General features: G+C 31.0%; 3 protein-coding genes across 3 annotated transcripts; all 3 read right to left on the reverse strand.

Moving 5' to 3' along the window:
- Window positions 1-245: 245 nt before the first annotated feature.
- Window positions 246-6,016, reverse strand: LOC123689686 (glutathione S-transferase 1-like). Its single transcript, XM_045630967.1, has 6 exons — window positions 5,912-6,016; window positions 4,704-4,859; window positions 4,262-4,320; window positions 1,768-1,909; window positions 925-1,115; window positions 246-421 (listed from the first exon to the last, which is right to left on the reverse strand). Exons 2-6 carry the CDS (start codon window positions 4,842-4,844, stop codon window positions 307-309), a joined length of 648 nt encoding a protein of 215 aa, XP_045486923.1. The 5' UTR covers window positions 4,845-4,859; window positions 5,912-6,016; the 3' UTR covers window positions 246-306.
- A 6,217-nt stretch (window positions 6,017-12,233) lies between these two features.
- LOC111000244 (glutathione S-transferase 1) lies at window positions 12,234-15,640 on the reverse strand. Its single transcript, XM_022269622.2, has 6 exons — window positions 15,589-15,640; window positions 14,560-14,718; window positions 14,169-14,227; window positions 13,283-13,424; window positions 12,623-12,813; window positions 12,234-12,381 (listed from the first exon to the last, which is right to left on the reverse strand). The coding sequence occupies exons 2-6, from the start codon at window positions 14,698-14,700 to the stop codon at window positions 12,267-12,269; spliced, it is 648 nt and encodes a 215-aa protein (XP_022125314.2). The 5' UTR covers window positions 14,701-14,718; window positions 15,589-15,640; the 3' UTR covers window positions 12,234-12,266.
- A 1,854-nt stretch (window positions 15,641-17,494) lies between these two features.
- Window positions 17,495-25,363, reverse strand: LOC111000243 (odorant receptor 13a-like). The gene is made up of 6 exons (XM_045631168.1): window positions 25,210-25,363; window positions 20,027-20,816; window positions 19,426-19,525; window positions 18,872-18,976; window positions 18,259-18,414; window positions 17,495-17,548 (listed from the first exon to the last, which is right to left on the reverse strand). Exons 1-6 carry the CDS (start codon window positions 25,361-25,363, stop codon window positions 17,495-17,497), a joined length of 1,359 nt encoding a protein of 452 aa, XP_045487124.1.
- Window positions 25,364-26,412: the final 1,049 nt, after the last annotated feature.

The following is a 26,412-nucleotide window of genomic DNA, read 5'->3' on the forward strand; positions in this document are numbered from 1 at the left end:
TTATTTGTTTTGAATAAAGAAGATAACAAGCAATTTCCTTGTACGTCACTAAACTTCAATTGAATTACATTTCAAGGTTAATTAAGAAAATAGGATACGCCCAAAAGCTTATTATAAACAGAAGTTAATTTCAATTAAGAGTTCGATGACGAATTGTCTTAATAATGGTTTTGGTAAATAAAATTGGTGAGAATTGTGGTATAATAAATGTGGTTGTTAATTTAAATAAAAACTAAAACATGATATAATGTGTAATCAATAACGTTTTATTTACAGTTAAATGGATTATGTAAAAAATAAGATTTCTTATCCTAATTTGCTTCTGAATATTTCACCGATTTCTTCATTTCCGGGAGCATTCATTTTCTTGTAAATATCCAATTCTGAACAACGTTTCAACCAGGCATAAAGACGGGGATACCTTAAAAAAGTAAGTTTTATTTAATTTTCAGATTCAAGTTCAGATTCAGTTTGACCTAATGGTATCCATTTTTTTTAACATTACGTCTGAAAGACTACAGCATAATTTACAGCAAAATCTATAATTATTTATTGATTAATGGTCTGTTTCACAATGTCCGGATAAGTTCCAAATAAACTATTTATTACTAATTGGTAGGATAAATACTATTTTTCCGTTTCACGACTGTCAGGAACGCGAAATTTCTTCGGAACTTCCGAATAATTTAGGTGTTGCATAGCTATTTGGTAAAGAACCATACATTGTAAAACAGACCCTTACTATCCTAAATGTTTCATTAATTTTTATGCGAACTATGAAATTTTGACAACTATTTTAAATATAAATGGGAACTATGCCCCGAAGTAGATTTTATCCTGTATAAATGAAGATGTTTTAAAGTTTGAATAGCTCGGTTGTTGATACGGTGTTTTACAATTGAATGTTTGTCTTAGTTGACTTACTTCTTAGCATCAATAGGGACTAAATTGTTCAAGCTACTGATAGTTGCCACGCAGCAGATATCAGCAATTGTGAACTGTTCTCCTGCCAACCAGGTATTGGTTGCAAATTGGTCTGTGAACTCGTACGCAGATAAGATCTTCTCTACGGCATCATCGGACATTTTTTTTGCTCCTTGGAAGACAACTTGACCCTGGAGTAATAATTTTTATTTTAACTTAAAGTACACCACATAACATTATAATTACAATTTAAATAAGTAAAACATGTTCAAGAACGTGAAATAGTTACGGTGAATACAATAATGACCAAAAATAAGAATATTAATAATGGCATTAAAGAACTATAAACTCTATCGTACAATGCATGCAAATCAATTAAAATGCAGTTTAAGTATTGATACAAAATTAAAAAATATATAATGGACCTTTATTGTATAGCTTTTTAACGGAATGTATATGAATCATAAAGTATCAATAATAAAAGCTATATTAACAAATAGGGAGCGAGAGAGAAAAAGAATATGAATGAAATAAAGTCATTTCAAAAATAAAAAGATCTTTGTAAGGAATGGTAACACAGGAGGAAGTATTTCAACTTAGGGTTCTTCACGAAAAGAGTCTACCAATTCTTAAAAAGACCGACAACGCACTTGCGAGCCTTCTTGCAATGTCCATGGACGGCCGCGCTACTCAACATGATAACCCTTTTACATAAAAAAAGGAATATTGTAGTCAATACATTAAATATGTGAAACTTATTTCAACAAGTAATAAAGCGAAGTAATCGAGGTATACATTTGTATGAACATTTTTATTAATTCGCCATAATTATTTATTACTTACGAAACCATTTTTGGCCACTGGAAACAAGATACCACTGTCAAAGTGGAGACGTTGGTCAACAATGGCTCTTAGTTTAGGGTCACTGGGGTACAGAGAGTCATCCTTTGCGTATTTGTTAATTAAATACATCGAAATGGCATGACTGAAATTAAAGAAAAAATATACCTTGAATTTAATTATTTAGATTGAATTAATTAGGTACTGTACGACCCATGGTCTATAATACCCAAGGTCCTAATTATCTCTGGCTAAACAATGATGTTTTGAAGAAAGAAGTTAAACAAATGATGAGAAATGACGTTTCATTTGTTTGTAATTAGCGAAACCGAACGATAATTTATAAATAAAATTGAACTTTGATTGTAAATATGATAGAAGATAATCGACCAAATTCCATTCCTTCATTTTTTTACTCAGTCTCAGTTAACAACTGAAGCTTAGGACGAATACAATTCGACTTGAGCCGGTATCTTAATCTAAATGTATCGATTTCCATACAGAAATGTATGGACACTTAAAAATACGTCAGGCTGTATTGGAACTTAAATCTATAGTTACAATATATTTTGTAAACATGTGAGCACCATGTATATAATTATTAATGTAAAATCTGCTGCATAGTTTTTTTATAATACCATGCGCCTATTTTATCAAGAATAGTATTTTTTTTATGTACACAAAATATTGTAAAAACTATTTTATAATTGAACCTAAGTTGGAGTTTCTTTAATTCATGTTTTTTTTAACTTGTTATTTTGAGTACTAATGTGCCTTTTTAATAGGCCTAATTGAAATTATGATTTGACTTTGACAAAGAAAAGATTATTTGTTGTTTTTAAATGATAAACTTCAGTTTACTTTAGTCTTATTCTTTTGTTTTTTTGTGTATCTTTATCTATTAATGCCCTTGCTTGTTTTCTGTTTTTTATACATAAATTGTTTATCTATGTAATCTGTTTTGGCTTTCTGTATTGTCTTAGTGTTTTGTATTATAATATGTATAGGTATAAGCTGTTAGATTACTTATAATTAAATAAATAAAAACTTTATATTCCAAACACTGTTCACGAATATTTGTTCATTGAAACGGGTATAAAAGCTATCAATGCATAAACATGAGAGGTTTTAGCGTTATGCAAAATATTTTTGTTAAATTTATCGTAATTGCTTTTTATGATGTCCATGCGTTTTCACAGAACTGCAAAATTGCAGAATTAGTAATAAGTAAATATTTTGTAAGCTAAGTAATATTTTTAAAGCATATGTGATTAGTATTCCTTTTTTTAGCATATATTTATATAAATTATATTCTACTGGGCTGTTTCACAATGTCCGGATGAGCTCCAAATAATCTATTTATTACTTATTGTTAGGATAAACAGTATTTTTGCGTTTCACGACTGTCTGATAGCGCTATTCGTCACGGAACGCGAAGTATCTTATTCGGAACTTTTATCTTTCGAATAATGTATGTGTTGCATAGCTATTTGGTAGTTTATCCATACATTGTGAAACAGTCCCCTAGTATCTTTATTTATTTATTTAACTTGTTATTTTGAGTACTAATGTGCCTTTTTAATAGGCCTAATTGAAATTATGATTTGACTTTGACAAAGAAAAGATTATTTGTTGTTTTTAAATGATAAACTTCAATTTACTTTAGTCTTATTCTTTTGTTTTTTTGTGTATCTTTATCTATTAATGCCCTTGCTTGTTTTCTGTTTTTTATACATAAATTGTTTATCTATGTAATCTGTTTTGGCTTTCTGTATTGTCTTAGTGTTTTGTATTATAATATGTATAGGTATAAGCTGTTAGATTACTTATAATTAAATAAATAAAAACTTTATATTCCAAACACTGTTCACGAATATTTGTTCATTGAAACGGGTATAAAAGCTATCAATGCATAAACATGAGAGGTTTTAGCGTTATGCAAAATATTTTTGTTAAATTTATCGTAATTGCTTTTTATGATGTCCATGCGTTTTCACAGAACTGCAAAATTGCAGAATTAGTAATAAGTAAATATTTTGTAAGCTAAGTAATATTTTTAAAGCATATGTGATTAGTATTCCTTTTTTTAGCATATATTTATATAAATTATATTCTACTGGGCTGTTTCACAATGTCCGGATGAGCTCCAAATAATCTATTTATTACTTATTGTTAGGATAAACAGTATTTTTGCGTTACACGACTGTCTGATAGCGCTATTCGTCACGGAACGCGAAGTATCTTATTCGGAACTTTTATCTTTCGAATAATGTATGTGTTGCATAGCTATTTGGTAGTTTATCCATACATTGTGAAACAGTCCCCTAGTATCAAATGCAAACGATATCAATAGTTATTGGGCCTTAAAAACTATAGATACTATCTACTACCGCGATAGTTTTCATGGTCATCATTAGTTTTCAAGCATTGTTATTATGGTACTATCTACAGTTCACATTTTATAATACGGACTAATATATTTAATCTATCTGCCTACCTGTCACCAAGAATGAAGTCGTCATCTATCAACGTTGGCACCGTGTGTTGTGGATTGATCTGAATATTAGAAGATGTTAAAAAAATGAACTATCCATATTTTTTTTTTATTATTTGGTTTCATTTATCGTAATTTTGAGTGGATGATGTCGTTTGGACTTGTGCTGATCTTAGAATTTCAAACTCAACCTCTTAAAGTCGTCTCAAAAAACGCAAAGTCTCAAACTTCAATTGCCAATCGTGAAATAAGAATATTTTTTTAAATTTTATATAAATATTTATAAAAAAAAACATTTAAAAGCAATTTCAAAAACTCTATATAAATTCAAATTGCTTTGTTTTGATATTACGAAAAATTTATGGAAAATACGATCTTTAGTCCTGTTTTCTTTATTATCTGTGGAAGTCTAGCTTAGTTATTAAAATAATTTTTAAAGTATTACTTTCTTATACTCCTCTGTAAGTTGCTCTCCCTTTATGAAGTTCACGTCAACAAATTGTACTGGCAGCTTCAAGTGTTCGATCACCATTAGGACAGACCTGACTGGAGGGCTCAGGTCGCATTTATACAATGTGAGGACCATGTTTGGTAGTTTTGTCTATGGAATACAATAAGTTCATTATAAAATTGTTAATTTTAAAATTACCACAAACACTCGTAACTCTATTTACTACATTAAACAATGTAGTAAACAGAGTTACTACATTATTTAATTATACTTTCCTTTATTCTAGTGTTTATACTATTCTAAAGAATTTGCGCACAACCATCGTCTTTATTTTAAATAAGCAACAGGTTTTCGATAAGATTACATTGTATTAGATCTGAAGTTGCTGACTAATATAAGTATATTACCTTTATACGATTTATATATTTTTTCTGAGAAGACTAGATATTAATTATGAAATGATAATGAACTGTTCCATTTTATCATTTTTTTAAATCTCTGGTATAATCAGAGACAGGCGACAATTTCCGTTTTCACGTGTTTTTTCATCGACTGTCATTTGTCAAAGAGGTAACAAATGTCTTACTGTCCCGAACCATTCACTACATTATACATATAAATTATAGTAATGTTGTCCAAATGTGTACTTACGTACGGTCAGCTTGACTTAAATTTTAGTTTATTGACTGTTTTTTCGTTAGTATATAAAAGAACAATCCCACAAGATTTCATTTCCTATACACCAATGAGTTTAATATCTCTCATAAAGTTTTTGTTGCAATTATTGAATGTGTGTGCGGCCTTGGCGCAATGGAACGTTCCATAATCTCTATTTATATACGAACATCGTCCAAATAAAGCTCTTTTATTACATCATCTCGAAATAAACAATGTAATAATAGTAGTTAAAGTAAATAATGTAAAAATAGTTGAAATAATAGCATAAAACTACTTAGTTATTACAAAATTGTGCAAATTAACATAAGTTAATATTACGAAATCAGTTTTGATTGTGATATGTGATATAGCAGTGATAACTTAGATAAGATTTTGAACATATATTACTAAAACTATTAAAAGTAAACATATTTTACAAATAACAATACGATGTGATTTACAACAAATAAATTGTTTTAAAAATAGTTTTCACTTCACAGATGAGTAATAATGGTTCTATGTAAAAAAATAACACAAATACATACCACTTAGTCAAAAAGTCGTGAACGAAGTAATCATGTATCAGCGACTGCCACTCATATAACACTACTTGATTGTATCATCATGACAAACTATAAACCAAGGGCATGTAGATTAGAACATAATATTTTCATCTAACCGGTTATGTAAGCTAATTGCAAGTCACAAAGGTGATGTAATGTTTTCAATTGCAAAAAATTATGTTTTATTATCTTTAAGTTTATTATTAAATATTTTAAGCGATTTCAAACATGAACAAACTTTTCAGAATGTAAAAATTGTAATTAAAAAAATGTTGTGTGGTTTTATGAAACCACGGTAAAAGTGAAACTTTTTTTCACATTTTTTTTATAGAACAGGGGCAAACGGGCAGGAGGCTCACCTGATGTTAACCGCCGCCCATGGACACTCTCGATGCTACAGGGCTCGCGAGTGCGTTGCCGGCCTTTTAAGAATTTGTACGCTCTTTTCTTGAAGGACCCTAAGTCGAATTGGTTCGGAAATACTTCAGTTTACATTATAGACATTTAACTAACAATTTTGGAATAATATTCCATTAAGGGTATAAAATCGCTTTATAAATCTTAATTTTATACTTGGAAAATTGGAATGATGAATGGGACTAATAAAAGTAGACTAAGTCTCCAACTAATATTTTTATTGAATTCTGTGTCTTAGAGAGTACGACATACATAATACTTAACAATTATTTAGATTATATACACATATTAAAATAGCGTGGAGCACAGGCACAAATGAATAATAGTCTATATCCTACATGGTCAGCTACTGCAAACTATGTCCGCCGCCATTTTGGTATTGGCTGCTATGACGAGTGCCTTTCACTTTATCCCTACTCCGCGGCCGACCGTCACGCGACATGCGCCACACAGACCAAAAAGTTTTAGACTAAGTTAAGTTTCACTTTAAGATGTTCACATTGAAAAATAGTACGGACGAAATTTTTAGGCTCACAAAATTATAAATTACTTTGTGTGAACAACAATACTGCTATTAGGTCAAGCTCTCTTCGATTTAACGAACTACTTTGATTACTGAACAGTAGTGGTTTATAAAGTTTACGTAATTCATCATGTTAGCAATACAATTCTTTTATTTACGACGTAATTTTTTTTGGGAAATTGGATGCCATTTCCCTCGTAGTGAAAATGTCGAATCGGTAATATTTAAAAAATGGCCCATCCAAGTCAATAATTTTCACTTTTAATGAATTCAATAAATTTAACTTTTAATCGAAAACGCACTTACTATATGCATTTATCATTGGATGTGCAATTTACAAGAACTGTTTTATATCGCAATTATCTCAAATGGAACTAATCTACAGGTCTTATTACTGAACATCGCGAACCGCAGAAAAAAATATTTATTGCCTTGCAAAGTTTAAGGCTGACGAACTTCCACTTTGTTTTTACACATTCCTTCAGTCTTACCAACTTAGGTACAAAACATCACTGTTCTAGAATTAACTTCCAAGAACACATCTCAAAGCAATCTTGGCCATTCCCGAGCCTGTGTAATACATACTCGTACAAATATAATTTTGGATATGATACTGACCCCTCCTTCCAAACGTATCACATAAAAATGTATTTAATTTAATTATTACAAACTATTGAATCGTTAATTGTCTAGCTTTAGTTTCGAAAGGAAATCTGTTCTAGCTAAACCGTTAATAATCCCAGCTAGTTTTTCTGTGTCGTTTGTATAAAGCAATGTTTTTATTAAAATATTATGAGTAGAACTGTAATGAGTTAAACGATTTTTGATTTACTATTACTGTAATTACGTTGAAGTTTTCCAGAACAATATGTATACACGCCAAAGAAAAGGATTCGATTGCCGAAAAATGAACTAATCATAATCATCCTCAACTTTTTAACAAAATAATATGGTCAAAGGATATTTCCAATACAATTTGACGTAATATAAACAATTTCTAAAAAGGATCGTTCCCATATTTAAATAATATGACGTACAGTTAAAATTTATATGATGAGAAAACTAAATACGATAAACTTCGAAAAAGAATAAACACTAATTTATTTGCAAAAAAAAATATTGAATGGTTATCAACGATAGCAACATAAATTAACAAGAAATTAGGACAATAAAGCGAAATGCCGTGGATTAAATTAGTATAAATATAAATATATACCTACTACTACTGAATATGTATAATTAATTTCATAAGAATCGGTCAAGCCGTTTCGGAGGATTATGGGAACTAACATTTATTAATAAAAAGCGAATAGGAATGTGCGGGCGTGAATTCGGCATGTAAATAAAAGTTATTCCAATGTCAACTAAGACTAACACTATCATTTGGAGATTTTTTTGTTTTCCTAAAGTATGCTCGATTTTGATAAGGGATAAGATAATAATGTATGAGATTGTATTGCGCTAGCACATCAACCGTAAGCCACCTGCGATATCAAAAACAGACAAATATTTCAGCTAAGATTAAAAGACGTTATTGTTAAAAGCCGAAGTCCAGGCAAAGCCGAGTCAAACTCAAATTTAATTATAGTTAACGTAATTGTTAACTATAATAATTTAATTAACAGACACACAGTTCATGTAAAACTTTGCCAAAATATGTTTTTTAAGTGTATGATTATTGTGAAAAAAAATTATTTATCTCTGAAGGTAGAAAAGTAATAATAAATTCGTAAATACATATATACATATATACTTATCAAGTTTAAATATAGTTTTTAAAACAATGAAATCGAAGTACAAAACTATTATTTTAAAAAGTTACTTAATTTATGTAGTTCAGGAAAGCATTTTATTTTTTTATTTGTGGAATGTGTTAAATATTTCTTATTGACATTCATTATTGTCTGTATTTTAATAACACGATTGTTGAGATCATGTCGCGGATCTCCGTCTGTTGGCGTAAGCTAAGCTCAGGTTTGAATTCGAGTATCTCTGAATGCATGAATGGTTTTTGACATTCGGGAGTCATGCTAAGTGTCGTTTCTGAATTTACCCATTAATATCTGCTTTGTAAATATACAAAATTACAATTGTAACTGCTAATATAGACATACCCCCTACATATACATATAACTTCACCCTCCCACCTCGTAAAATAACGGCTCACTCTCTAAACATGCGTTTTAAACAAAAGAGCGAGTGGGTTTTTTATATGTAAATAAAATTTCTCTAAAGTATTTTCACACCTTATTTACATAATCTGAGAACTAGAGAGAATCCATGTACAATTATTAAAGTAAACACTCTTTTAACGGATTGCAGTTATGTATTATTGTAAACTTATAACTATTTAAACATAATTTTAAGTTTAATCGACGTTTCGCGTGCTTTACAGCGTGTGTGGTGACTGACGGTGACTAAAGACAAAAGGTGTTGAATTTCAAAAAAGTATCACAGCTGTAGAAAATGTTGTATTTTCTGTGATTAATTCCTCGGAGTTGGTGTCGACTAAAACGTCGGATAAATTTAAAATTATGTTTAAATAGTTATAAGCTTACAATAATACATAACTTCAATCCGTTAAAAAGTGTTTTTCTTTACATGTGTAAAAGTTATGTTAATAAAAGACAATAATATCCATATACAATGCAAAGTAGAACCTCAAACTGCAGACTCTGTTTTCTCCTTAAAAAGTCAAGATAAGGTAGGTAACGTCAAAGAAAACACGATCTCATCGAATTTCCGTTGCTTGAGAATTAGCTGTCACTAATAAGAATCCTTTTTTATTTAAGGATTACGCTTAAGAGTCATAAAGTTTATTTTATGGAAGTTTATACTAAATAGCTTTTTACATAATATACTTTTTCCTCTGTATATATCCTTAAAAGCCACTCCACTATTTTTGTAAATCTAAGATAAGAATTATTTTAGCAGTGTTGCCCCAGTGGCTACAGTGTTCTCATACCTGAGGTCGTAGGTTCGATCCCGGGCTGCACCAATGGACTTACTATGTGCGCATTTAACATTTATTCAAACGGTGAAGGAAAACATCGTGAGGAAACCGACTTGTCTTAGACCTAAAAAGTCGACGACGTGTGGTAGACACTGCAGACTGATCACCTACTTACGCCTATTAGATTAAAAAATGATCTTGAAACAGATTAAGAAATAAGAGGCCAAGACCTAAAGAGCCATTGATTTTTTTAAAGATAAGAATAATCCGACACTTTTCTTTACGAGTAGAGATAGAGAGCTTTTACTTCTTTATAAGTTTTAAGACAATATACAAATGACTTTTAAACACAATTATATGCTGTTTCTATCATAGTTACCGAAACTGTAACCATTACATAACTTAGCTGTTAATCTAATCTGATATGATAATCGTAACGTAATCGTAATGATATGAAAATCGGACCAGATGGTTTGGATATGGACTGATCATCTATTTGCGTAAAGATTGATTAACGAAACATGTGTCAAAGGCATGCGCATAGTCACACTTTTAATGTTTTACTGCTATGGTGTAACTATCTGACTTAGACTCAATAGTTTTGATACATAAGAAATGAAACTATCATTTCTTATGTATCCAAACAAGGCACGTAAACAGATGTTATTTAAAGATCACAAAAGCCAAATCACTTAGCAATGTACTTCAGGATTTTAACTGGAAATTCCTTACATTGCGAGTCCTCGTAACGAAATAAGAGATTTTTTATCATGTAAATGACTAGATACTGTTTACTTCTGCTCCCATCCATCTGGCATTAGGTCTGCTGTCGTATCTGCTATTAGCAGCTGGATTTACCTAAATTATTTTGTTCTAAATTATTCTTAAAAAATAGAGGAATCTAGAATTAAAGTACATTGATATCCTGTCGCAAAAATCTTCCAAAAAGCCAATTTTTTAATCCAGTCGACGATGCATTTTAATTATCTTCATTAAAAATATTTACGGGAAGCAGAAATGCAGCGATTGGTCAATTAATTATTGGGAAATGTAATCACGAGCAATCTTGTAATAAATATGACCTCATGAAAGCGTAATGAAAAAAGTAATTTATGTAATACTGCGGTTGTTTATGGTCGATAATAATTTTAGGGGCGTTTTCAAATGTATCTTATGTAACTTATGTCTATGCTTTATTGAAATATCAATGTTTAGTGTTTTTAATTAATGTCTGCAAAGCTTACTTGGTAATACTATAAACCATAATTAATAGTCTTTATCCCGTATAGGAAGTTACCTAAATACTTTAAAAGAATCAAAATATCATACAACTTAAATAGTAATTAATTTAAATAAACAAACAAAAATCATATAGGTAATATAATGTACACTTATGAACGTAAAAGAAATTCATTAAATGATTCTAATTTTACATTTACTGCCAGTTCTCAAATCAAGGTCGTAGAACGGAATAAACTCTCGGAAACGGAGAAGAACTGGCAATAAACTCTCCGCCACTCTTTTTAATCGCCAAGTTTTTTTACATAATGTTTGTAAGGAGCTGCAACCATTACACTTTGTTCCATATGACATCTTGAGTAATAAAGAATAATAAAATAAATTACAAACAAAGATTTGTCCTCTATCAGCAGGAGGCATGGTGAAATAATAGCACGCACTTACATATTCGTGAGAACAACACGCAAATACGCAGTAGAAACAACTAATATCACCGCATAAATTAAATACAATGTTTAAATATTTTGTTATAAACACGGTTAATACTAACGAGATTTTAGTACCATTGCTTGGAGACCGCTGACTAACAATTGAATACAATTTTGACAAGTACCCTTCATTTTTACACCATTGTCCATACGAATTCAAGAAAAATAATACTACTAAAGAAATATCCTTTTCTAATGCTGATCTGTATTGCTGGTAATATAATGTGTATGATTTGAATAATAATGCATATGTACATGAAAAGTAGCGGACCTAACATACCCTGTAAATAAGACTTCAATAAAAATCAAATTGTAAATCTTAACCATTTCACTTTAATTGATTATTGAACGCAATAAATTCATTAAAATTGGTCCTCCCTTTATAAATTTAATAACTAACACACTCAATTTGTATACATGTAGCTTAGGGCTTTGTATTTGATATAATTACATCAATTCACCTGGTGAAATATTATGTATTTCAAAATTTCAAACAAGTATTTTATATATTTTTTCCAACCAAATATTCAGTGATGCTCATGAGTAAAATACAAATTGTACCTCATAAAATCCCTTTCAATTATAATAATAAACTCACTGACGATATTGTCTAAATAATTGTGTCGGGAAAGGGGTGTACGTTGCTTGTGAGTTAATTGTGGTAAAATAAATTTAAAATTAAAACGTAAAATTTCAATTTATTGAAAACAGTCTTTTTTATTCTAATTTGCTTCTGAATATTTCTCCCAATTCTTTGTTTCCGGGAGCATTCTTTTTCTTGTAAATATCCAACTCTGAACAACGTTTCAACCAGGCATACAGATGAGGATACCTGAAAAAAGAAGTAAGCACATCTATCAAATTCAGATCACCCTGATTTCCATTTTTTAACGTTACATATGTAGTCTTAGCAGTCAGCATAATTAAGAGCAAAACCATTAATTATTTTGCTTATTGCTTTATAAAAATATGTATATTTTGTATGATTTATTTTATTAGAATTACTCAATTTGTTGTATATAAATGTGACAAATGTTCTCTGTTTAATGGTTAGAATTTTCATGTTGACTTACTTCTGAGAATCAATAGGAATTAATTCGTTCAAGCCACTGATACATGCCATGCAGCTTATATCAGCAATTGTGAACTGTTCTCCTGCCAACCAGGTTTTAGTTGCAAATTGGTTTGTGAGCTCGTACCCAGATGTGATTTTTTCTACGGCTTCATCAGTCAGTTTTTTACCTCCTTGCAAGACAACTTTACTCTGGAATGATTTAATTATTTATAACAACTTTACACCACATAACCCATATATACAATTAAAAAAAAACTTGTATGTACCTACTCATGTAAAGGCTTTAGAAGTTATACTTATTTGGCGTACGAGATAAAAATATTTTCAAAAGTGTTATCCTTATTCTACAATGTTCAGTTCAGTTTCTTCATTGTTTTTCTACAATGTTTGCAGAAAAACAACACACTAACAATAAAAAAAAACTAAATTGTTGACTACGGCTAACTTCAGGATGGTCGGTTTTTTGTAACGTCGTGCGCGCCCATCGTCAAAATTTACTCTCATCAATTTTGCCTAACGCACCAAGAGAAGTATTACTACAACACTTAAAGAAATTCAAGAATGTGATTTAACAACGGGGAACACAATAGTGACCGAAAATATGAGAATTGTAAAAAAACCATATACTGTAAATTACACCTAATGGAAATATACTTACAAAACCACATTTTAATGCTGGAAATAAGATACCACTGTCAAAGTGCAGACGTTGGTCAACAATAGCTCTTAGTTTAGGTTCACTTGGGTAGAGAGAGTCATCCTTCGCGTATTTGTTTATTAAATACGTCGAAATAGCGTGGCTGAAATTAAAAGGTCATGTTAAATTTAATTGAGATATACTGTATTAATTACACTACTACTACTACTGGACTGTATGAGCCATGAGTCCTAAATATCTCTGGCGAAACAATGATCTTCGAAGATACGAAAAACAAATGACGACGCGATGGCGCATTTCGTTAGTTTGTAGTCCAAACGGAAACACAAATCATGTCGCTGAACTCAAGATCATATTATAAGATAATTAAATGCAGGCCATTACTTCCTTTTACACTCTGTTGTCTCAATGACAAACAGCTGTGCCATTAGCAGTAACATTACGTAAAATCGAAGAGATATCGTAATAGATAAGTATCCATCGTCAAAATTGTAATCGTTTGTTTGGCGTTTTTGGACCTAAACGAACGCATCATCCCAATCAAATACGTGTAGCCAATACTTTCCAACTGTGGTTATATAGAGCTTCTGAATTCAAACCAAAAATTTTGAATCGAAAGCTTTTTTTAAGAAGTGAAGTAGTCTTGAAGATTTTTTTTAACCTTTTGTTTTTAGAAATATTATATTATCGGAATCATAAACACAATCAAGATTGCTATATTACAATAACCAGTAAAATAAAAACTTCGTAATCCAACCACGAATCGTTATTCGTTGAAAGGCAAAATTAATCAAAGTCTCCATACCTAAACATGAGACCATTATTCGTAAAAGTACATTCCGAATTTTATGAAACGAATAATGCAAATAAAAAAAAGACCATCTACCTGTCTCCAAGGACGAAGTCGTTGTCTACCAACGTAGGCACGGTGTGTTGTGGATTGATCTGAATATAAGAAGGTAAAAAAAAATTACAAAAGAAATTACCATCGGCTCATATAACTATTTGGTTTTATCTACCAACCGCAATCTGCAGCGAGAAAGATGTTGTCTTGACTTGCGGAGATCTTAGAATGCGCATGAATAAATAATAATCAAAACATATAATTTAAGCATTTCGTGCGAAATAAAGGTAATTTTTTCATGGTTTGATATTACAAAAGTTTATAGGAAACATGATTATCAGGTAACATAAACGCGGGACTCTTTATGAAGACTATCGACATGATCCCTAGAAGTCTAGATTAGTTAGGTATTTAAATAAGTTAAAAATATTACTTTCTTAAACTCCTCTGTAAATTGCTCTCCCTCCATGAAGTTCACGTCAACCAATTGTACTGGCAGCTTCAAGTGTTCGATTACCATTAGGACAGACCTGGCAGGAGCGCTTACGTCGCATTTATACAGTGTCAGGTCCATATTTGGTAGTTTTGGTGTCTATGGAATACAATAAGCTCATTATAAAATTATTAATTGTAATATTAGCATAAACAGTCGAGATTGAAATAAATTAAATAAGAGTTTATTATATGATTATTATAAATACTACATATTTAATTGCGAACAAACCAGCGACTTATTTGAAATAAGCTACAGGTTATAGTTTATTAGATCTAAAAGTTGGTGACATATTATACTAATATTGACCTATATACTTGTTAAAGAAATATTTTCTGACGAGACTAATTTTTAAAGACCTGGACTATTAAATGTATTTTTTACTATTGCAATTTAATTAGCTTAATCCAAATAACCAATATTCCGGTATATATGAAAACATGAAAATTACAAAAATCTCTAGTCCATCTTCACTCCTGTGACAAATGACATTCAAGGTAAAGTCAGTTTACTGCTCATGAGCTTTTACCAAATAAGGCATATGACTTAAAGGCATTGCGTGTTTTTTCGTATGTCTGCATAAAAGAACAATCGTACAACATTTAATTTCTTATATACCAATAAGTATATTAATGTCTCATCAGGTTGCAATTATTAATTGTAATTATTAAATGCCTGGCGAGGTCTTGTCACGCCGGGCCGTTCTACGAGATCGATAAAAATACGAACATCATTAAAAAATTTATTTTAGACATAAATGACTACATAGTTTCGACCACGATTGAACTCAAAACGAAGGTTTACAAAAAAAAAATATGTCACCAACCGATATTTTTAAATTATTTCTATGTACCTAATAATAAATAATATTCGATACAACTGTGTATTAGTGTTGTGACTAACAACTATTCAGACATTTTATTTAATTTAGTAATTTAAACTATATCAATCAGTAACAAAAATACATACCACCTACTGGGAAAGCCGTGAGTAAACTAAATATGTGTTAGCGTCGGTGCTGGGATTATTTTATTTAATCACCATGACAAACTATAAATCAAGGACATGAAGATTTTTTTTGAACAGATTTATGTTTATCTGTTTATTTAAGCTAAATGCAAGTCATTAAATGTTTCGAATTCATATGAGTTGTTACATACTCATATGAATTCGAATTAGAATATAGAAATAATGTTTATTAGATTTCAAATATATATAAATTTATCTAAATTTTTATATAAAATTATCTAAATTTTAGGATCAAAATGAGTGAACAATAAACAAAAATATCAGCTGCCTAACTAATGAAATGGATTAGATTTATACATATAACTTAAATAGCCTAAGTAAATATATATTTTAGTTCAAAAACTATCAATTAATCTAAGCTATTTTTTTCTAGCTAGAATTATTTCAATCATTGAACAGTAGTGGTGAAGCATTTTTCATCACATTAGTAATACAATTCTTTTATTTACGACGTAAACACTTTTGTGAAATTGGAAGCCATTTTAATTTCGGAGTGGAAATTTCGAATCGGCAATATTTAAAAAATGGCCCATCGAACTCAATAATTTCCACTTTCAATGAATGCAATAAATTTAACTTTACTATATAAATTAATCATAACGTGGTTAATTGCTAAGTAAAAACCCAAACGTTGGAGAAAAACGCGCGAAAAATATCGCGGACAGCAGGTAGAAACATCTCCTCCAGTTTCTGTCCGGAGCCTTTCTTACTGCCTTGCAAAGTTTAAGGCTGAAGACCTTTCACATTCTTTTTACATATTCCTTCAATCTTACCAACTAAACTCCGTTACCTATGCGCATAGTATGGCAGTTGGGTCTAGATCACTGTTTTAGAATTAACTTCCAAAAATACATCTCGAGAGCATAAGTCGTTTACCATTTCCGAGCCTGTATTTGTAATACCGTACACATATGATTTTGGATATGATACCGTTCTATTTTTTATTCCAGATGTTTTCTAAACGTGTCACATAAATGTTTATTGAAATGAATTATTTATTAATACGTTCGAAAACAATGTATATGCCTAAATAAATACAAGAAAATATGACATCACAACACAGATACACATCAATTACATCAGAACACAAGCAATCAATCAAAGGAAAAAATTTAACTAACAACCACAAAATAAAAATAAAAATTTAAAATAACTAAAACTGAAAAGGCAAAATAACAATAATGACCGAAATTAAATAAAAATTTAAACCGCATGAAAAAGAAAGTAGTGGCACACTCTTTTTAAAACATCAATATTTTGTAAGTAATCAAGTTGTAAGAGCGAGATAGCCTATTCAGTGGACCATTCAATGTAGCAGGTAGGTACGTATTTACAACAAACTACTGTTGAATCGTCAATTGTCTAGCTACTTGCAGCTTAGAGAGGAGGTTAGTAGGCTCTACCCGGTTATTTGAAATGAAATTTATTTATACTTAATATAATATGCAAGACTTGAGTCATATAAAAAAAAAACTGTTTCTCAGCTGATTAAACTCAGGCGATGAAACTATTCCTTTCCGATGACATATTGATATAAGATAAAAAAAAGACACTAAAACTACGACGAAGATTTTTATTGTATTCAATTAACTGTACTAATAATAATAAACTAATAGTAATACTAGCCATCTAGGTATATTACAAGAAACCTGTTCGTTTAAAACTGATTGTCATTATAATTTCAATTACTAAATGTAGGTGGCGCTAAAACGAAAAATTTTGTTTTAATAAAACTACATTAAGATTCGTATTCTGTTAATAATATATATAATAAAAAATAGTGTTCTACATGACTTTTATTTTAATTTATCATCTTATTATCTAATCATATTAGATAACTGATTACCTAATCATCTTTAGAGTTTAATAGAGTATAATAGCTGTAGGATCCTTTCAGTATCTGTAACAAGTATGTTGAGTTTTATAAATGTGCGTTCAATATTGTATATGTATTTTAGGAGACGCACGTAGCTAAAGTATAAAAAATCTACTAAGGAGAACACCAATATATTGCCTTTTAGATCTTTAAATATTTCAAAATATGCTTTCTATTCTTTTAGTTTTCAAAACATTAATGAGATTGGTAGTAATAGTCTTCTTATGGGGTATGGCGAAAATAAATTACTGCTGATAAAATTGGATTAGTTAAACCGATCAGCCTCCGGTACCTATTTACTCGAAAGCTGTTTCGCTGGAAATTGCAACCACGAATGAGAAAGATGTGATATACTTAATAAAACATTATTACATGTCAATAAGCGGAATTGTTTGGGATGATCCCTCTTGCCTCGTTTCAGCATCGTACGAGCTGCATGAGTGCTGAATTTCGCCAACTTCGGCTTGATGGCTGGAAATATTCCACTGTCCGTTTCACAAGGCATTTTCTTTTGCGAACTAGCTAACTGTGGAATCGACTACCGTCGGGTATCTTCCCTGAGAGATACGACCTCCGAAAATTCAAAATTTGAGCGTACTCCTCCCTTAAAGGCTGGCAACACACCCAATAAAAATGGGTGTCTATGGGCTGCGACGACTGCCTTTTTGGGCGTCCCACAGGCTCGTTTGCCCCCCTCTTATATAAAAAATTGTAACAAATTTTACATAATTTACCGTGACGAATGTTGAAAGTGTAAGTCTTGTAAATGGACCAGCAGTAAAAACGATTGTTTTATTCAGTTGCCCTCCAAGCAATAAAACACTGCGTCTTATCTTCACACCATGAGACCACCAAGCACTTTCGTAAACACCGTCATCTAATTTCAAACTCTAAAACAAAACAACATCTCATAATAAAGGCGCTTTTCATAGTTAAGGTAAATCATTAAAAATGCGATAGATGGCTCTGAAATCTAGAAAAAGTTAGTTTCTCAATAGGTATTTAATACTTAATTATACAATTATTTAAGTAGTACATATATATGAATCATTCATTCAAATGCAGCATAAGTCTGATAACCTTTATATTGTTATAGTTTTCCTTCTTTAATAAATGCCGAATTTTAAAAAATGCCGAAGACGCCGATTTAATACCAACTTGAAAAATAACCTTACAATTTATAAAAAGAATTGGAGCACGTGGTTTAGACGATAATTTTTTTGTCGATTTTAATGATAGTCAGTCTATCCACAATCAAGTTATCTTTCAACATTTTCTGTTTCCAAATCACCCTCCTTTTCTGTTTCCAATTCCAAAATTCACTTTCGACTTAATTCTAGAACTTACTGTATATAAAACAGTATTGCTATGCCAGCAGTACAGAAACAGCTGAGCAATTAACGCCATTAAATATTCCGCAATCCATATTCGTTGCACAGTTGTGGTGCCTTCCTGAAAAACATTGTACACAGTATTACGTATATTGTACGATTAACGCGATTAAAAAGAATTTCGCATAGTTTATTCCCAGCTCTTCTCTCTCTTCTACGCCCTTGATTTGAGAGCTGGCAGTAATTTTAAAATTAGAAGCATTTAGCATTTAATAAGTATTTCTTTTTGACGTTCGTACGTATATATACTAAATGAATAAATGACTTTGATTTGATTTTATTTTGAGGAATTCTCGTCGGTGAATACTCCTCAGCGTCTTTAGCAATTATTATTTAATAATTCTAGCCAAAAGGAACCCAAGCAAAAGAAACTCGTAACTAGGATTAAACAATTAATTTCCAAACAAAATCAAAACATCAGGCTGCAGCCTTCCTTGCAAAGTAAATTGGATCCGCTCCAAAAGCTATATTACCTTTTATAATCAGAAGGATTTTCACTTAAAAACTTACCGTTGTTAATTGAACTGCACTTGCACAAATCATAAGTGAACAAATGATGATGTATAGAAACATCACTGGAGATAGGAGGGAGTCCAATAATTTTGAATACCTGTAAATTGCAATTGAAACAATTAAACTTAAATTATTTAAATTTGTTAAAGTAGTGTCAGAATACACAATGAAATCGAAAGTAATATTGTAAAAAAAATTACAGATGTAGCCGGCGCGTATTTCCCGACGCGTAACACGTCATTTGCGAAATAGTGCAAGCAATGAAATGTAAAATTTATTTTTTTGAAAAAATTTGTGAGATAGAAAAAGTCCCTGGTAATAGAGTTAAATCCACAATCGTAAATTTATTATATTTTATTATATTAAAAGAAATCTATAATAGTAGGTAGCTATGGAGCTATAGTATACATGGCTCAATTGTATAAATTCTGACCAAATGTATCAGCCAAGTTTATGATAATATCATAAACAGTAGTCGCCTTTTAAAACTACACGACTAGTTGTCTAGCAGTATAATTGAAATTAAATTAAGTTTTTCACTTAGTTTATCAGAATATATGAGTCATATGCAATTAATAAAAAATAATTATATAAGTACTTGACTAAATTGATATGATGATAATGACACTTCTTGATATTTGACACAGCTTCTTCATAGCATACAACATTACTGCCGTCTCCAAATAACATACTACACTTTAATTTCAAAATCTCAAGTTGACCCGAAAAAAACGTCATCAAAACAACTGAATTCGAATCATAAGTTGCAACAATACCGCCTCCATAGAAACAGATCAATGTATGCTCGATAATCATTATCACATAGCCAACTCCTCTAGACTTATCAAAGGGAGCCCAGGAGCTCATTATCTCTGGATACGGCGCTGTTCCATTAATTATTCGTTCTCTATTGATAGGAGACGAGAGAAAGCTCACTAAAGGTGCTAAAATCACAGTAAAAACGGTAGCTGCAACTAAAGACCAGTAGAAATAAGTCACAAGTCTCGAATACTTCCTATATTCCCGGCTTATATGCTCCGTCGACTTGTCTTTCGATTGACTCAATTCCGTCAAAGATACGAAGTTCATTACGTTTCGCCAATCATTCTGCCAATATACGAAAGTTCCGGCTTTAACAACGCACACAGTACTGAGCATCGATATAGACAAATTTCGTAAAGCCAAATCTAATTTAGACCGAATAAACCACAGTTCAACGTATTGGCTAATTACGAAAAGGGTCGCAAGAATGTGGACAATATTGTAGACGACTGGTTTTATGCCTCTTTCTGCTTGCCACATTCCCCAAGCCCTTAAACCTTTAAGTGTTGGACCTAATAAAGGATGTAAAGGATCTTTGAGCTTTGTAAGCATCTTGAGTATTTTGTCTGCGAAGGTATAAAGAAATGTGCTTAGCGTTTTTTGGCCAAAGCTTTTAAAAGAGCGTAGTATGACTTTCGTCGCGGCTTTACTTAAACACATTATTTAAATTAAAAAAAAACTTGAGAGGTGTCAAGGGACAACCGGATGGATCGAAGTACCTATTAGTTCCTATAAGTTTTTTTTAATAACAAAAATAATATAAACTTAATCAGTAGGCTCAATTTTAGTAATTAGAGTGCCTAAAATTATTATTTTGTATTAATTTATTGTGTTTCATTTTGACAACAAATCTGAAGATAGAGACATCTTTTGACACATATTATGTACATTTTTTTTACGAAAATTTTCCGTTCCATCACAGAGATGTCGCTAGCTTCGTTATTACAATTATTCGTCTTAATTTTTCCGTCTAGCCTAATAATAGTTCTATGATAGCTTAAGTTGTAGGTAACAGAGACTGTAATACACGGTACATTATTTTCAAACTTTTACTTTATACGACTTTATATAAACCTTGCAGACCAAAGAATGTGCAAGTTACAACTGAATGAAGAGATTCTATGAATATATTGTGATAAACGGATTAGACAAGCATTATATTTTTGTATATTGATAAAGAAAATTACTTATAATAGTTTGGGCGGGCACATGTCAATATTTTTACTAGAATAATAAATTTTTGTTATTTGTACTAAATGGTATGAAATTTAGCGCGAGACATGTAATTTCCTTACATAAGGTAAATTAAGGCAATTGCTAGTTTGCAATATTGGATAGGTTGTTTTGTTTAAATTGATAGTCGTTAAAACAATATTTTGTTTTTTTTTATATATATATGTAAAATTAGAAACATTTAGGGTCTGTTTCACAATGTCAGGATAAGTTCCAAATAAGCTATTTATTACTTATCATCGGTAGGATAAACAATATTTTTGGGTTTCACGACTGTCAGATAGCGCTATTCGTCATGAAACGTAGTTATTTGGTACTTTATACATACATTGTGAAACAGGCCCTAAATATAAGAATGTTCCCTCTTTTGACGTTCAAAATGTACATATTATGAATAAATGATTTTGAATTTTGAATTTTTAAAATCGCCTGATTAGGACAAATGTTGCACGGGTTCACATACACACGCGTTAACTCAGGTTTTAGGCATCGTTTGTATCTGATAAGTAATAGTCAAATTTTTGTGGCTCTTTCAGGCACTGACAATGTTGAGTGTGTTCTTGAGTTTGAATGAGTGATTAAATCGAATAAAAAGGTAATCAGTAACGTGGGTTGTGAAAGTAACGAGTGGATGCCACAGTCATTATCTGCATCAACTCTGTACACATGGTCAAGGTAATACGGCGACACGGTCAAACTGTAAGCCACACTCACATTTAATTTTACTATTTGTAAATACTTTCATAACTAAATTAGTCAGGGGATTGCTTAAGCGGATACATCAAGAGCTATAGTGAACTTTGAAAGAAAGCGAAACATCGGGATAGTTTAGATTTGTTTTAAAATAGTCACTGTAATTTCTAAGTTACGTTATTTCAATTCTTTTAGAAAAATGTGCTTTATGAGAAACGTAATTACTCTAAAAGGACTTAAGACTTAAGACATCATTTTACTCGTCTTTGTCGCCCTTTTTTTTAATAGTCATTAAAGCAATTTCTAAGAGAGTGTAAATCTTTTTTCAACTCGAGTTCATTGTATCATCAATTTCTTCAAAAGGGTATTTTTTTAGACATTCAAATGAAAATAAAATCAGTAAATAACCTCGCGATACGAAACGTTTTATTTAAATTAGTATTTATTAATCTGAATAGATAAGATATAGATAATTCTCATTACATTTGAACGGGTCAAATGAAAAAAAAAACTTTATACACAGAACAACAATCCACTGAAGAATTTGTTACGCTAACTCTTTTCTACTTTTAAACTGATGATACACTGTTCAAACGAACTTTGAGCATTATATTTTAGAACTCCCTTTGATTACTTTTACTTTAATTAACAATTATGGCTTAAATCATAAAAATTTTAACTGTGTGCTCAGCAAATTATATTAATTATCTAATTAGTTAGGGATGAATACGCCTCGTTAAGTTTATTACTGAATATTTGATTGGATCGTAAAAAGGATTTAAGTGCGCAGATACAACATCCTTGATAGACATTTTATTCATGTTTTACTACAAATTTATTTAATCTCCAATATCTGAAAACTAATATTATCACCTAGGTATTTAAAAGTATAATACATCCATCGCGTCTCAGTGTCTGTTTATTTACAACAAGCCGAGAAAGAAGAAGAGAAGGTGTGGGTAGAAGTTTATTTATTTATTTATTTATTAACACTTTGTTGCATTACATAAAAGGAAAATATTAAACATAATTTAATGACAAGCAACTGGCGGCCTTATCGCTTTAGAGCGATTTCTTCCAGACAACGACAACGACAACGATAGTTGTCGTTGTTGAAGTTGTCAAGATTTGTCAACCAAGTCTAAGTTGCTGATTAATTTTATATTATTTGACACACATTAATATTATAAGGTTTCAGAAGGGCATTTTCAGAACTCGATATCGTGTAATATTTATATATTATGGCCATCAAATGCCGGGATTTTTTGTGCCCGTCTGATTTCATGTATAATTATATTTTATCTAGTTTTAATTTGTTTCCAAATTCCGCCTAAATTAAGTCTCTTACAACGATAGTTGTCGTTGTTGAAGTTGTCAAGATTTGTCAACCAAGTCTAAGTTGCTGATTAATTTTATATTATTTGACACACATTAATATTATAAGGTTTCAGAAGGGCATTTTCAGAACTCGATATCGTGTAATATTTATATATTATGGCCATCAAATGCCGGGATTTTTTGTGCCCGTCTGATTTCATGTATAATTATATTTTATCTAGTTTTAATTTGTTTCCAAATTCCGCCTAAATTAAGTCTCTTAGTTTTTAATTATATATTATTATTGCAATGTTTTTGTGTCTATTGCTTGTTCCAAGTGCTGCTGTTAGATTTAGGATGAAAAATCGCGACGATATGTCCAGTGCAAGTTCTTAATTCACTAGATCGTTTTCTCTGAAAGGTATAAAGGCATTATTAATTGCAATTTAAAGAATTATTTTTAATTAGACTTTTCTTAAAAGAGCAAGCAAATTAAAACCGTGAAACGAAAACAGTTGGTGAGAATACTCTTCTGGTGTATTATAAATAACAGCGACATCGCAACTTCTTTTAGGTGTTTTAAGAATATTTTCGTTAAAAAATACGTCTGGAGGAAGGATGGTGAAGATCCTAACCTACGGGAGGATCATCAACTAATCTAATCACTGACAAACCAACCCGAGGCCAACACCGAAGTGATGGAAAAGTTGTATATTATGTCCTTACCGGCCGTCATATAGAAATTTAGTAATCCTTGGTAATCCTTAGAATAAGTAATATTTCTATAATAACCTTAATTTTAACCAAACTTAAATTTCACAAATGCCAATAAAACGTGCGAGACTTCGATTCAATTTGAAGTGTCGAATTGTAATTAAACATCTTCAAACTTCGCAAAACGGAAAATTAATTACTGCTTCAAGATACTTCCAAACTTTACGGCCAAAATGTCAAAATAAAGTTATGAAACTATTATAAACTTAAGATTTAACCGACTTTGCTGAATAATATTTTATTTATTTATTTATTTATTCATTTATTCATAAGAAGATTCACAGCACAATACAAAAATAGATGAATATATACATAACAACATGGGCCAATTATAAATCTTCACAAATAGTTTAATTTGAATGAATATATATAACAAGAAGGTACCTAGACATTTCAAAAAATTTTAGTGTTAAACAAAACAATAACAATAAACAGAAAAACAAAATTTAATTTGTTGACAATGAAAATGAAGTCAATACACTTCATTCATCCTGGTTAAAATAATTTTGTACCAGAGCTCTCCTTGCTGCCTCCACACTCCAAGCGAACATGTCAATGTCCACCGTTGAGTTATTGAATTTGTTTGCTGCCCTAACCATAAAGTTCCTCCCTCTATAATTTGTGTTTACTCTCGGCACGTGCAATATGTTCATAATTCTAAGTGTTTTTAGGTTATATAATCTTGAATTGTCATTGTATACGTGCATTGTATGTAGCACATACTATGTAGTATTCGTATGTTTTTATACACTACCCTCTTTATTCATAAACGTAATACTATTGAAACAGTTATTAACTAATTCTCCTTTTTTAATTAATTATTTTTTTAGATTACATGAGATGGTTACATTTATACAAACCACAGTGGTTTGTATAAATGTAACCATTGTAGTCTTGTTTAGGAATGCGACAAATGAATATAAAAGAAGGGTTTCAACTTACTTTCTTTATTGGTTAACGCTAGGTTATATAATAACTGACTGGGTAGTCTATTTATTGGCCACGGTAGCAAATATCTCAACGTTCTCTCGCCATATACGTTGTTTGCTCTCGACGTAGAGCCGAACTTGCGATATCGCTCGGCTCTGTACGTCATGCTCAACTCGTATTTTATGTTAAGAAATAAGAAAATGAAATTACTTAGAGTTTAGACCGTGTTCTTTTCAATTAAGGATTAAAATACCTCTACCAAATACTTCATAAATCACTTAGGAACGATTACGTTAGGTACTTTTAGTTAGTACGTTTTTAAATAAGAAGCTATGAAGGCCGATGGCTGGCCATGCGTCATACTCGTGAACGGGTGCTACTTGTGGTGACTGGTCGTACTTGAATTCGTGTATGCAGTGATATTAGTTGTTTATACTACGTATTTGCCTGTTGTTCTCACGAGTATGTAAGTGCGTGCTCCTATTTCACCATGCCTCCTGCTGATAGAGGACAAATCTTTGTTTTTAATTTATTTTTTTATTCTTTATTACTCAATATGTCATATGGAACATGGTGTAGCGGTTGCAGCTCCTTACAAGCATTGTGTAAAAAAAACTTGGCGATTAAAAAGAGTGGCGGAGAGTTTATTGCCAGTTCTTCTCTTCCGTTCTACGCCCTTGATTTGAGAACTGGCAGTAAATGTAAAATTAAATTCATTTAATATTTCTTTTTTTGACGTTCATAAGTGTACATTGTTACCTACATGAATTAATAAATTTTGAATTTTTGAATTTTTTTTTATGAAATGACTGATGCCATTTTTGAAAAAGTGGAGCAAAATCGGCATATTAGTTAGTAGGTAACTCAAGAACTGGGCATAGATCACAAAACAATTTTGGCGCGCGAAAAAAGCTAGGCACAGAAAAAACCTCGATATTAGGTACCTTACTGAAAGAAACCTAATGAACCTTGTACTCATTTGTGATTCTTGTGGTGATGAAAAGTGGTGCAATAAGGTCGTCAAAGGCCGGTCAGGCTTTACAGACTGTGGCAAAAGCTGGATTTACTCGCACCATGCGGTGATGCCGTTTGTGTGTGGTGGGTTTGGAAGGGCATTATTCATTATGAACAGTTACCACCAGGCATGAGCCTCGATACTTAGAACAACTTCATCAACAATCATGATAACGCTAGACCTGATACATCTTTAGCCAC

This window comes from Pieris rapae, chromosome 14 (genome assembly GCF_905147795.1).
Source record: "Pieris rapae chromosome 14, ilPieRapa1.1, whole genome shotgun sequence".
NCBI classification, from domain to species: domain Eukaryota; kingdom Metazoa; phylum Arthropoda; class Insecta; order Lepidoptera; family Pieridae; genus Pieris; species Pieris rapae.